At 51.4% G+C, this 13410-nt stretch overlaps 1 protein-coding gene across 1 annotated transcript in view; it reads right to left on the reverse strand.

The window, feature by feature from the left end:
- BSN (bassoon presynaptic cytomatrix protein) overlaps window positions 1-11052 on the reverse strand; it is a 95350-nt gene extending 84298 nt beyond the window's left edge. The window contains exon 1 of the mRNA XM_057407670.1: window positions 10868-11052. Within this exon, the coding sequence (XP_057263653.1) occupies window positions 10868-11037 (170 nt within the window). The 5' untranslated portion in view covers window positions 11038-11052. The remainder of the gene's footprint in view (window positions 1-10867) is intronic.
- Between the last annotated feature and the right edge of the window lie 2358 nt (window positions 11053-13410).

Genomic DNA, 13410 nt, shown 5'->3' on the forward strand with positions numbered 1-13410 from the left:
AGGTATTTTATTAGTGCCCAAAGCAGCTAGTTGATTTTGTTTGCACATTTCAAAGGAAAAGAAAGGCATGATAACTTGTTAACTCAGAGCGTTTGGGAATGTGTATTTAAGTAATAATAAATCAAAATTAAGTTGGTAATTACCAAAATGGGTTGGATGAAACTGAACCGTACAGACGACAGGAATCACATCCTAATTCATTAACCAGTGCAGCTGGGAAATACTTCAAGATGAGAAAGACAGGTAAAATACAGTACAGAAATGGCACTCAAGGAGATACTTCTTCAGAGTTTTCTCCCCAAATGATGTTTCTGGATGCCTTATTTTTGTCAGATTAAGGTAATCAATGGCATATAACGTAGTATGGACCATCTTCTCCACGCAAACAAGCTTGCACTGATGTTCTGTCATGACTGTGGCGTAACCAGTCCAAACCTGGTCTAATAAAGTGGTAAACGGGCTTTACATGCTCTGAAAATCACTCCCATGAAAGGTTCAAAGGACAGGAAAGGACCATGTGCCCCCTCTGCTGCAGAGCCCTTGGTGGTAGGATCTCACCACCACCTAACCTCCAGAGGGAGAAGGGCAGGCTGCAGGTGCACTCACAGGATGAGCAGACTCAGATCTCCACCCTGCATACACGGAAGCAACCTCTTTATCTTGCGTGCTCCCCAACTACAGATTTCCTAGCAAAACATCCACAACAACTTGCAGATGGTGGGGGGAAAGGAGGAGGCTTGGAAATTTCCACTCCTTGGGCTTCCAGAGCATCCCTAAATCCAAAGGGACAGTCAGGGTAGATGCTGAGCAGCATGGGCTGGTTTCCATGCAGCACCCAGCATTGCCTCCTCACATAAGCCAGCATTGGGAGTACCAACGGAAAGCTGCAGCAGCATTTACCAGTGCTGCTGGGCCCTGACACAATGTGCTCCAGCACTATCTGCTGCAGACATCTCGCAGCTTCATATCGGAGCAGACGCAGCCCACGGATGTGTTTTGGGAGCAGCCTGAGCAGCAGTTTCCCCACCCTCCTAAGAGCCATTCCCAGCAGGGGAGAGCAGAGAGGGTCCACAAGGCCAGTGGTCTGAAGGATAGCTACCAACACCTGCCTGCTCCGTCGAGAAACCTTGCTATAAATGGGTAACAAGAAACCCAAAATCTGGTGGCTTACCATCCATGGGCAGAAAACAACAAAGCTGATGCACTACAGAAGAAATACAGGACAGATCTGTGCACTTTAATAACAACACATGGTTATCATACAATCACAGAGTGGTTTGGGTTGGAAAAGACCTTAAAGCTCATCCAGTTCCAACCCCATGCCACAGGCAGGGACAGCTTCCACTAGAGCAGCTTGCTCCAAGCCCCTGTGTCCAACCTGCCCTTGAACACTGCCAGGGATGGGGCAGCCACAGCTTCTCTGGGCACCCTGTGCCAGTGCCTCAGCACCCTCACAAGGAAGAACAACTTCCTTATTATCTAGCCTGAACTTCCCCTGTTTAAGTTTAAACCCATTACCCATTAATGGTTCACTGCATGCTACTGCTGGTCCTACAGGAGCTACATTAATGGGTCCCAAACTTGGAGCCCTGCAAGTCCCGAACTTGACAGCAACAACACAACAAAAGTTACTGTAGAGAAGCTACTGGAACAGCAGACTGCAGAATTAAAATGGAAAAAAGAAATGCATTACCCCATCCTGCAGGCTTGGCGGTTATTGCAATGAGAATGGCTCAGGCTCTGACCACCTCGGGGGCTTAAGCTAACTAGATCAAACCCAGCATTGCCCAGCTGCAGTGCAGACATACCTGGAAAGGCTTCAAACCATCAGTGTTTACTCTGGCAGTTAACTGGGAGTTTAGTGTTTAAAAGGGAAAAAAAAACACAGAAAAAGACAGAAAAAAACTCAACCAAATAACAATTTGTCTCCCTAAGAAGATTAATAGGTGCATTTAAAGAAATCAGTCTGTAGGCTTAATGAGAAAGAGGCAGCAAAATCCTAAATGTGAGACCTCCTACAGTTTTTCAGTCCAGCTGCACAATCAAATAATAGTTTATGTAACGAGGATTGGAACAAAATAAATTAAAAGTAATTTCATGTTTCATCAAAGGAAAAAGTACAGTTCAGACTCAACGTGGAAAACGATCTAGTTCAGCACGCCATTTCCCCCAAGCCTTTCATAAGCTTTGTATTATCAGCTGCTTGGATTTTTTCACAAGAGGAAGGCAAATTACCAAGTCCCTGAAGATCTTCCACATTTCCAAATTTCAACTATTCCTATTTTATAACTCATAACTTCACATATCGGTAACTGAAATGTTTTCTTTAGGAGAAGGGAGAAAAAAAAAAACCCACACTGTTTCTCCCAGGCTGCAATCTGTTTTTTCTGGTTAAAAAATCCCCCACCCTGGTTAACAGCTACAACATGTCAATCTCGGAAAGTAATTCCCACGCACAATTCCATCCTTTTGCAGACACTAATATGGCAAAATCTCTTCATACTCCTCATGTCTAGACTGATGAAGGAGGACACAAGCTACCCACAGACTCCTTATACCGAAGAGCCCATTGCAGACCCAGTTGGGTCTCACACAAGCTGGCAAGAGGGGCAGAACCCCTCTGAATCCATTTAATAGCTGGAGACAATGCATCTAACATTGACTTCAGGCCCATGGACAACTTCCAAGGAGAAAGCACCCTGAGAAGAAGCGCCCTGAGACCATGTCAGAAGAGGTCACATACTCCAAGTTCTCCTAACAGAGCTCAAAAGCCATAAATAAAGACAAATTCCCCCATAAATCCCTACATTCATGACACTATGATCCTCATGAGAGCACCGGTCCTGTGAAGGGATGTCCACTAGAGCCAGGCTCTGAGCTCAGTGTCAGCCTCATGTCCCTCTCAGCAGCTGGAGAAGCCTGTGAGCCCCCATTGCTAGGAAACACTCAAAACAGGCTGAAAAGCAACCAGTGGCAGGCAAGAAAAATTAGATAAGGAAGGTTCAAAGCTCCTCAGTGATTGATATCTGGCCTCTGAAAGTCTCCCTACTCTCTAATACCTACACAGATTGCTGTGCCTTCGGCACCCTGGGCCAAATGGAGGAGGGAACGTCGACCTCAAACACACCAGCCGAAACACTGGATTTCATCACATCTGCACTGAGCAATGCTTTGGTCCACAGTGATTTTTCTTCTGCTGCCTTCAGTGAAGCTCTCAAATCCTCATCTGAAAGCTATTCAGTGTGGGAAACTGCTTTGTCATGTCTAAAAGACTGTGGTCCCTGGCAGGTCCTGGAGCCAAGTGACGAATGGTTAGTCATACCTGCTCAAAACCCTCCAAATTCAGCAACATTTCTCAAGCAGCAGGGATGCATTTTCCATGCAGCATCTGCTTGCTCTAGGTTGTGTTATAGCTTTCAAAGAGTGGGGAAACCATCTGAAAGGAGGGCAGGAGATGCTCTTCTCGTGAGGAGCAGCTAAGCATGCTCAGGCACAGAGGTTCAGATGACTGTAGGTGTGTTGGGCAGCAAGTCACAGGCAGGAGAAGGCAGCCTGCACCTCCTATGGGGGTTCAGAAGCTGCAGGACATCCCAGATAGAAGTCACAGCACAGCACTGAAGCCTGCCAACAAAGAATGAAAAAACACTGAGAAACACAGGAATGACCTCAGCAGTCTTCCAGGAGGACAGAAAGAGCTTCTCATGGCTCAGAGGAACCTGTGGTGCAGTGCTAGCTACAGCTCAGGAAATCACCACATAACTGTGACACAGTGAGGAAGCTTGGTGTCCATATGATATCCCCTCCATGCCTCCTTTATCACCCACTGCTGTGAACAGAAAGGATAGGGCCATAGTGGAAAAGGGTAGGATTACCACATCATCTCCAAAGGCTCAGCTTCGAGTCCTGACCAACATGCTAAGGACCAACCCCTCTGCATCCCAGCCATGCAAGATGTCCCATCATCTGGCTACAGAACCAGAAACAGGTGAACACCTCAGCCACCATTTGTCCACCAGAACCTTACAGTTATGTTAAGTGACTGTTAAGGTCCTTTGGCTCTTGGACAACTGGGCCCATCACCAGCAAGCACTAACAGTCTCCAAGTGAAGATGTTAATCTCGGTTGCTCTAGGGGAAACGTATTAAAAAAAGGCTCTTCCCAATATCAGGAAGCAAGAGGAGGACAAGGACAGTCTGCTGAGGTGACCTGTGAGCAATAGGCTTTCAAGAAGGACTGCTGCTGCAGGAGGCACTGAGGACAGGCAGAGGAGAGGTCTGATGTTGTAGCTCTTCTTAGAAGATGCCTAATACACTTCACCACATTAAATATATATACAATTTTCTTCTATGGACACTGACCTAGAAACACAACTAAATCATTTTTGACAAAAGAGAACGCACCATATTATTTAATCACATCTCCAGGGGGAATAAAGCCAGCTAATCTGCTGTCCATAGGAGAAACTGTCATTTGCAGCTGAGGAAGACTGTGCATTTTAGGAAGCGAAGCTTTTATTTAAGCCTTCTGTGATCATATATCCCATAACACCCTCTAGTACACTGCTTCTACACCTACTTATGTTCACTGTTTACACAAATTTCATTGATATTTGGCTAGCTTGGACCTGTAAACTCTGGACTTTCTTTTGCCTTTGTTAGCCATTGGAATGATCTTTACCACCCAGTGCCAGAGGTCAGGTTGGATGGTATACTGACACTTCTCATCTCAAGCCAAACTATAACACTTGGAAAAAAAGAAAAGAGAAAACAAAATAAAGATCACATTCAGACTTTTCTTGCCTGGTGGATGATGTCTCCTGCCCCACCGCTGTCTCCAGTCTGTTAACAGGCCAGGGTTGATCTTCAATATCAAACACACACTAGTAAGCTATAAAGAGGCAACAGTCAGTGAGACACCATCACCATCTTTGATCATCTTTGACATGAAATATGAGCAGAGCACGGGTGAGGAATCCCCTAGGAACACATCTTCCAGCCCTGGAGTAAAGCACAGGCCAGCGTTAATAGGACACAAGGATACTGCTGTCTCCTGTAGGCTCCTGAACAGCTTGTTGGAGGTGCTGGGTTTTCTGAGCAAGGAGCCAGCCCCCTGTATTTATGAAACCTTTTCAAGTGTCAGTGATATGAAAAGCAGTACGGCATGCCCAGTGATGACTGACAGGCTGCACAGCAGCACTTTGGGGTCACACCAAAGCTCGGCACCTCCAGGCACTAAAAAAGACAAAAACCCTGTTCATCAGAATAGTCGTGTCCATGGATTGATGCAAAAAATAACAAATCTGTCACTCAAGCAGACGTTTGGAATCACAGCAATGGCTCAACAGCGACAATCTCAATCTGAAGAAAATACGTGCAATGCTCACAACAGTTTACAACGTGTGGGACCGGGATGACCATCGGCATGTGCTGCCACTCAAAATCCAAGCAGCATCTGGGAGCAGCAGCACTCATTAGCAAAGACAACGTGATCATCTTATTCCCACATTCAGTGAAAAGCCAGAACGCCTTTGCCATGGAGGCCATTTCACCCCACCGAGCTCCCTGCTGTCAGGAAATGCTGTCTGCAGCCTGACTGCCTGTCACATCCTTCCTAAGGTGCATCTTGTACGTGAGGAAATGAGTCTGATGTTGCAAAAGGATTACTAGAAAACCACCCTTGGCTGAAGGTAAGACAGTGCCAGCCCCAGCCAGGGCAACAGGGGAGGAGGCTGCACAGAGAGGCAGGGTTTGCGGCTGTGTTTTCCTAGCAGGTAGCTGTTGAGATGCACATCGTGTATTCCCCAAACCCGTATGAACAGCAGGAATATGCCACAACACTGAATACCTGTTTGCACTGAATTGGAAACCCGACGGGAAGCAACAACTAAGTGCTCAATTCACAGCAGAGGAAAGAAAGTTTTATTCAGGCATGCCAGAGGACGCCAGCCCACAGTGCTGCCCGACACAACCCATGGTGTGAGGGATCCACCAGCAGCTACAGTCACTCGAGCTGTGGCACTGCTCCTGAGCGCCAGCAGAAGAGGCTGACCAGCAGCACTTGGGATTTGGGCACACAGAAAGCAGCAGAAACCATGCAAGGAGGAGCCAAAGAGTCCTCCAACTTTCAGCCAGCACAAGCCAACAGAGCGAACTAAATCAACCCATCCAAACTATTCCACGTCTTTCTTCCTAAGCGGATGCTGTATGTGCATCCAGGAGCCCCTCCCACAGCAAAAGCAAAGGGTAGAGGCATGTCTTCAGCATGACATCCAGGCTGGTTTCAGCAGTGAGAAACCCCAACCTGTGAAGCGATTGCAAATCTGTGTGCTTGTTTTGGAAATAAAGGCATTAATGTTTGATGCCAAACATTCTGAATATTGATGAGCGTGCTCACAGAAGAGGTTTTGGAGTTACTTAAGCACCCAGAACTGTGCCATCTAAATTCAGTGGCCTAGCAGCTGCTGTCAGAGCCATCATCAGAAGTATGCAAAGCACCGCTTGCTAAAGGGAAGATGTGTCGTAGCTGACACTGCCTGCCCATCACGGCAGAGGAAGATGAACTGAAGCCCACTGGGATATTTAACACAGCAAATATTTTGACTCAATCCGTCAACTATGCCATTTTGTACTCTTCCTTTTACCTTTTATCCAGCTCGCACAAGTTCCGTGAGCTTAAAGCATTGCTCATCTGCTCTTTCCTTCCTCACTTAAACCCAGCCTCAGCTTCCTCCTGACCCCCCAAACATCTTGTAGCAGACAGAGTCACAGACTGGTTTGGGTTGGAAGGGACCTTAAAGCTCACGCAGTTCTAACAGGACACCTTGCACACAAGGGACACCTTGTACTAAACAAATACTAAGCACGGGTGAGTGGCAGGCTTTTAAAGAATGCCAGTCCACAGTTTAGCAAAAGGCTGGGAAAAACCTATTTTAATATCTGAGGAAAAGGTTTCCAGAAATGCCTCTGATGGTAACAACCCTGCTCCGTCCTGCTTAGGGCTCAGGCTCTCTGCAGCATGGACACAAAACACGAAGCTGGCTCTCCAGAGCAGTGCAAGCCCTGTCCACAGCCTGGTTTGCCATCACACAGCCTTCTTTCATTCCTAGCGCAGTCATATGAAAATGGTCATCGCCTGCTCATCTCTGCAAGCTTGTGGAAAGTGCCCATTGAAAGAGAAATGGGCAAACTTGATTTTTTTTTAATTACTTTTCTGTATATACTCATTCCCTACTATTGCTATGGGATTTATGGCAAGAAAACAAGCCTGTACCAGCAAACACAAGTGAGCTACCAGAAGGGCAGAGCTGAGCATTTGAGCTGCGCTAACGTTTCCTCCAAAGATAAGCTACTTTCTCTAACTGGGGGCTGCTGCTTTCAGTCCTGTTTCTACTACACTCTTTCCTATCACCTGATCTTTCACTTCAAGCTCCACCACCTCAAACAGACCGATGCTAAATGTATATAGCAGGATAAACAGGATCAACTCTTGACTTGTGGTTCCAAGCCAAGCAAAGCTTTGGGGAGCACTCACGGCACACACAGGAGATGCTGTCACTTAGCACTGGGAACTTCTCTTCTTAACCACTTCAAGACCTTCAACTCACAGGAAGCCTACCTTGAAGCCTGAGGAATTCTGGGGCATTCAGTAAAGTGGTTTCTCTGTGACGGATAGCAATGGTCTTGGTGGTTTGTGCTGGCATGCCATGGGAGAAAGCTCCCTCCCAACCTTGAATCCCAGCAGCCAGCCTGGCTGTTTGCCATATGCATCTCCCAGCTCCAGAGAAACACTGATGCTGAAAGCGCCGCTGCTCCCACTGGCAGGCCGTGTATTTATGGAAGGTCCTCAATGCTTCCCAGGAGACTGACCCTCTTCCCCTCGCCCATCCTTCAGCCTTAGCTCATGCATGCAGGCATCAAAACCAAGTCTTTTACGAGCTCTACAGCGGAGCAGCAGACAGACCGAGAACCTGAATGAACTGGTCATAAATCAGGCACAGACAAATACGATCACAAGCAGCAACAGAGTCTCTCCTCAGGACACCAGGAAAACCAGCCACCTAAAGCTCTGTGCCCCAAGCTATGTTTCTGAGCTTGGTATCATCCCCACTCTGTCACGCAACCCCTCTTCATCAGTCCATCAAGCTGCACTGTCAAATGATCTTGTCCCTTCTGCTCAGGGGGCCTCTTTGGAGAAGCAGACCAGTCCTGGAAAGGGCTCAGTCCTGGCAAGCAGCTGGAAAGTTTTCAGTCCAAATGCATCGTGTTCCTTTGATGCTATGGGTTAGCAAAGCTCCATCTTTCATCTCCTTTCAGACAACAGAAAGTCTGTGCAGGCAGACTAACAGCAGTCCTTCCTTCTGTCCTTCCTCAGCATCACCTTGCCCGAGTGCTAAGGCTGGGCATAAGCCCCTAGGCGAGGTTCTAGCAGCACCTTGCGCAGGGGCAAGGTCTCCTCACCTGCACCGAAAACACCTTGCCTGATGCAACCCTGCACCACGTGCACTCAGCCGAGTGCAGTGCCCATCTTCCCTTCATCCCCTGGCTCCACCGTGCCTCACCCAAAGCACACAGGCAGAAAATCAAAGCTTATAAATAGCAGTAGATGTCGCAACCCCATGAGAAGATGTTACTTTACAGGATGTTTTCCACTCTCTGAAGTCTCTCCACGGTGTGTGCAGTTTCTTGAAAACAATTATTATGAATTTAAACACAAGAGCCCGAAATCCACTGTATCACCTATCAGGTATTCAGACTATTCCCTGTATAACACAAAGCAAGTTGTGAAACACCACACAGAAAAGTAACACTACTACACCCCTCATTGGCTTACATACAGATTTAGGTTACTTAATTCAGACAAAAAAAAAAAAAACAAATGCCCAGATACTGGGAGGAATTCCCTTTCCTTTCCCTTGTCACTTGGGATTTCGGGAGCGGTGCTCTGTGCATCGCACGCTCGCTGCTTGGTCAGCACGAGCCGTGCTTTGCTAAACCATCTACAACATCTGGTCTGCCTTACGTGCCCACTCCTGCGCCTCATAGAGATGAGTTTCTTCTTCAGGCCTGCTTTTACCTTTATTTCCACTTTTGTTACCTTGTGTTAAAACCTCTCAGTGTTACCCCAGCCCCCCACACCCATCCCACTCCGGTAGAGATCAGTATCTTCCCCATCCCACTGCCGCTCCGTGCCTGCATTCCCTGCCAGCATACAGAGCCCCGAGTGGCCCACCTCTTTAATTGCATTAATTAACTGCAAGGGAGGGCAGCTCCCGGCAGCAGCTCCCCAGGAGGAGCAGGAGCATCAGCGAGGGCTGGAGCATGGCTGGCAAACCCCAGCCAGTGTTCTGGCAGGAGAGGAGCAAGGATGGTCAGTGCTGCAGGACTGCAGCTCCTTCAAGACCCCAGGATCCCCAGCCCTGGTACAACAGTGAACATAGACCCCAGGCAGTAATAGGGGAGCCCCAAGGCAGTGTCAAAACCAGACAGAGACAGCAGGTCTGCACGGCTCCCTCGGCTCATCTCCATGCACCAGCCTGAACAGCCCCTCAGGTCTTTGATTTTAAATCACTACAAGCAGCCTACGAACAACTTCTCAGTGGCAGAGTCCGAAGCTGAGGGACCAGTGATTAGTTAGCAAGGGGGAGCTGGAAAAACCAGGATGGAAAACAGGCACGATTCCACTCCCGGTATATTTCCATGCTTCTTGTGCAAAAGCTAACAGATTTTACACAGAGAAGCCTGCCCGCAGCTCAGCTGCCCTGTGGGATCCCTGAATCCCGCCTGGATGTAAGCACTGACTGCAGCCAGCTGGGAGCGAGAGGGAAGCTCCGCCAGGCAGAACTGCAGCCTCCTGGTCAGCTCCTGCTTGCAATTTTCCCCGCTTGAAGTAACACAAGGGGCAATACAAGCAGTGCTCGTCGCTGCATGGGAGAGCCCGAAACGCCACCACCTTGGCCACGCAGCGTAGGCAAGCTGCCTGCCGGGTCCCCCGCATCCCTCTGTGCAACTTTCTGCTCCTGGCATTTATTTCTCCAGATAGGATGGCATTTTAGGATAAACTCTTTTTTTTTTTCCCTAAAGGAGCATCTCCAATCCCACGCCCGCCTCCGAAGCATCTCGGTGCCGGCTGGCGCTGCCTGACAGTGGGAGCGTGGCTCAGCACCGCTCCCTGCAAGGCTTCGCACCAAAGGCTCCTGGCAGGGCCGCACGTCCCTCCTGTTACATAAGGACCTTTCCTGTTCGGTGCCGGCTCCGTTTGGGATGTACATGGTTGGGGTGGCCATGGTTGGGGTGGCCACAGTTGGTCCACCAGGCACCACTCCTCACCTGTCCAGACCCCCCGGCCCAGGCTCCCCAACCCCAAACCACGTTCCTCCATCCTCCTAACCCCACTTCTGCGACAGTCTCCCCAGCCCTCACTGCTGGACCTCTGCCCGCCGGGCAGCACCCCTCTTTCTCCTGCCCCCCAAACCGTTGTGCTCTTCACTGGGCACACGCTGTCCCTCTCCCACACCCAGCCCCAAACTGCATCCCTGCCTTACCCCAGCACCGATGCGCGTCCCCAAGCTGCCAGCTCCCCTGGGGCTGCACCCTCCAGCACTGCCCCGCCGTGGGTGCCCCTGCCCACCCACCCCACTGCCTGCCCGCACCCCTGCAGCTGGCGCCGCTCTCTCATCGGTTCCTGCCCCTTGCACAACCCTGTCACCCACTCACCCACTCTGCCCGCACGCACCCCTCATACCTGCCACCGGCCACCCCCCGCACCCGGCCTGCACCCCACACACCCGCACCCCGAGCCCGGCACCCGGCTCTGCCCCACGCTCCCAGTCCCGGCTGTGCCCCCCGCACGCAGCGCTCCGCGCTCTCACCTGGGCCCGGTCGCGCTGCCCGGGAGCTGTCCGCCGCCGCCCGGTGCTGAAGGCGGTTTGCCGGCGGCGGCGGCGGGCGGCGGCGGAGCCCCGGTGGCAGCGGCGGCGGCGGCGCCGGGCGGTATCTGCCCGTCGTCGCCGCCGCCCTCCAGGCTGGCCTCGTTGCCCATGGCGGGCCGGGCGGGACCGCTCCCTCAGCGCAGCGCCGCCTCCGCCGCCATCAGCCCCGCGCCGCCATCGCCGCCTGCCCCCGCCGCCCCGCGCATGCGCCTACCCGCAGCCCGCCCGCTACCGCGCCGCGGGCACGCGCGCCCGCCCGGCCAATCGCAGCGCTCCGCCCCGCCCCCACGCCCCGAGCCGGCACGTGCCCCCCGCGGGCCCGGAAAGCCAATGGCGGCGCGAGGCAGCGGCGGGCGCGCGGGTTTGCGCCCCGCCCCGCCAAGCCCAACCGACCAATCGGCGCTCTGCACTGCCCGCGTCCGCCAGGCGGCGCCCCGCGAGCTCACGCTGTGACAGCCAACGAGCGTGCAGCCTCCCGTGAGGTCACACCCCGGCGGCCAATGAATGCTTGCTCCCGCATGAGGTTACACTCTGATAGCCAATGAGTACCCACTCACGCATGAGGTCACGGACCGCTGCAGGACGTCACACGCTGCCAACCAATGAGCCATCCCCTCCCCTGTGAAGTCATGTGCTGCCCTCGGTTGTCACGTCCTGTCAGCCAGTGAGAACTCCCCTCCCTTGAGAGGTCACACTGCCACCCATGAGGTCATGGCTGCCCCAGAACATCACACCCCGCCAGCCAATGAGTGCCCTGCTCCCTGTAAGGTCACAGGCAGCGCTGAGCCGTCATACTCTATTGGCCAATAGGCACCCTGCCACCTCATGAGGTCATGGGCTGTCATAGGAGGTCACTCCCAGCCAGGCAATGAGCACACAGCTTTTTGTGAGGTCACACAGTGCCCAGTGGGTGAGCACACTGGCTTGGATGTGAGGTCATAGAGCCCGCAGCCAACCAGCACCCCTAATGGTCATCATTGTTCTTCTATGATGTCACAGGGCCCAACCAATAGGCTTGCATGCTCCCCCTAAGGCCCAGGCTCAGCCACTGAGCACCCAGCTTCTGCAGGGAGGTCACAGCCAGGAGCCAACCAGCACACCCATGCCCATGACATCACACAGCACTCAGCCAATAGACGTGCCTCCTCCACATGAAGTCAGAGGCTGCCTAATGTGCTCAGAGAGCGCAGAGGCCACACGGAGGGGCTCAGCAGGCACAGGTACTTGTCCCTTGCTGTGACCCTGCAGCCTCCCACTCCCAGGATCAGGCTGGGGGCAGAGGAAGGACCCCCAGGACTCGTGGCCACAGCAAGGGGGAGAGCAGCTGCCCCCTCCAGCTCCATGGGCTTCAGTGCAGCCACAGGAGATAGGACCTCTGCCCCTTCCAAGCCCAGGAGACAAGGACCCCAGAGGTCACTGCTGTCCTGTGTAGGCAGTGAACTGTGTAATATAGAGGGAAACAGCCAAAATCATCCCCAAGAAAGAGTAAAGAGGCTCCATGTCTGGGCAGGAGGAAGGGATAAGGCAGTAAAACAGAGCAGAAACACAGCAGGAAAAACTTCCAAAAATAGGAAGGACATGGAAAGTGGGAGCATGGAGGATGAAAGGAGATCAGGACTGACACTAGGTCCAGAACAGGAAAAAAAAAATTATGATTACATATATAAAAAACAAACAAACAAAAAAAAAAGGCTGGTTTGGGGTATTTGGGGTGTTTGCTTGGGTATTTTTTTTTTTTAAAAAAAACCAAGGAGATTCAAAACATCCACCTTCAACTAGACAGTGCTTGGCCCCTATCACCCTCTTTAAGTCCCCCAAGCTTGTTTTCCAGCCCTCTGAATCCTCTCCTTGTGCTCCTCTAGGGTCTTCCCCACCCCTGTTTTTCAGCATGCCAAACAGGCTGTTTGTTTTTCAGCAGCCAGCCCCACTGATGCAGGGAAGACAGAGCAGATGGGCTGTGGGTAGTTGCTGTATTCACTGCCCTGGAGCCTGGCATCACTTTTATCACAGCTTCACCCCACCACAGCCCTTCCGTCAAGAAGGGGCCTGTGCCCCAAGAGCTGGCAGCAAAGGTTTCACAGCACATCCATCACCCCACACTCAACTCTTCACCTTGAGCTGCAGTAGGGAAGAAGATGCTCAGAAGGCAGTTGTGTTAACAAGTGCACATAGTGTTATATTTTATTCCCTAAAGGCATAGGTTTAGGCAGTCACATACTGCAGGTTCCAGCCTGAAGCAGCTAAAAACAGGAAACACGATGGATTTGTACAGCATGAGGTGCCTCACCAAGTCCGTTCCTTGCAGTGAACAGCCCTGCTTCAGCCACGGGATGAGAGGGAGAAGCTCCAGTCCCACATCGCCAAGCTGAGGAACCCCAGACAGGTTCAGCCCTATCAGTATCCCCCCTGTCAAGGGAGGTTGTTCACCTTCAGCACTTCTTCAGGCTGTTCCAATCCCGCAAAGCAGTCAGAAAAGAACAAGA

The sequence above is a fragment of the Pezoporus wallicus genome, unplaced genomic scaffold (genome assembly GCF_028554395.1).
Source record: "Pezoporus wallicus isolate ANWC-B61680 ecotype Strahan unplaced genomic scaffold, APGP_CSIRO_Pwel_v1 contig_3568, whole genome shotgun sequence".
NCBI classification, from domain to species: Eukaryota; Metazoa; Chordata; class Aves; order Psittaciformes; family Psittacidae; genus Pezoporus; species Pezoporus wallicus.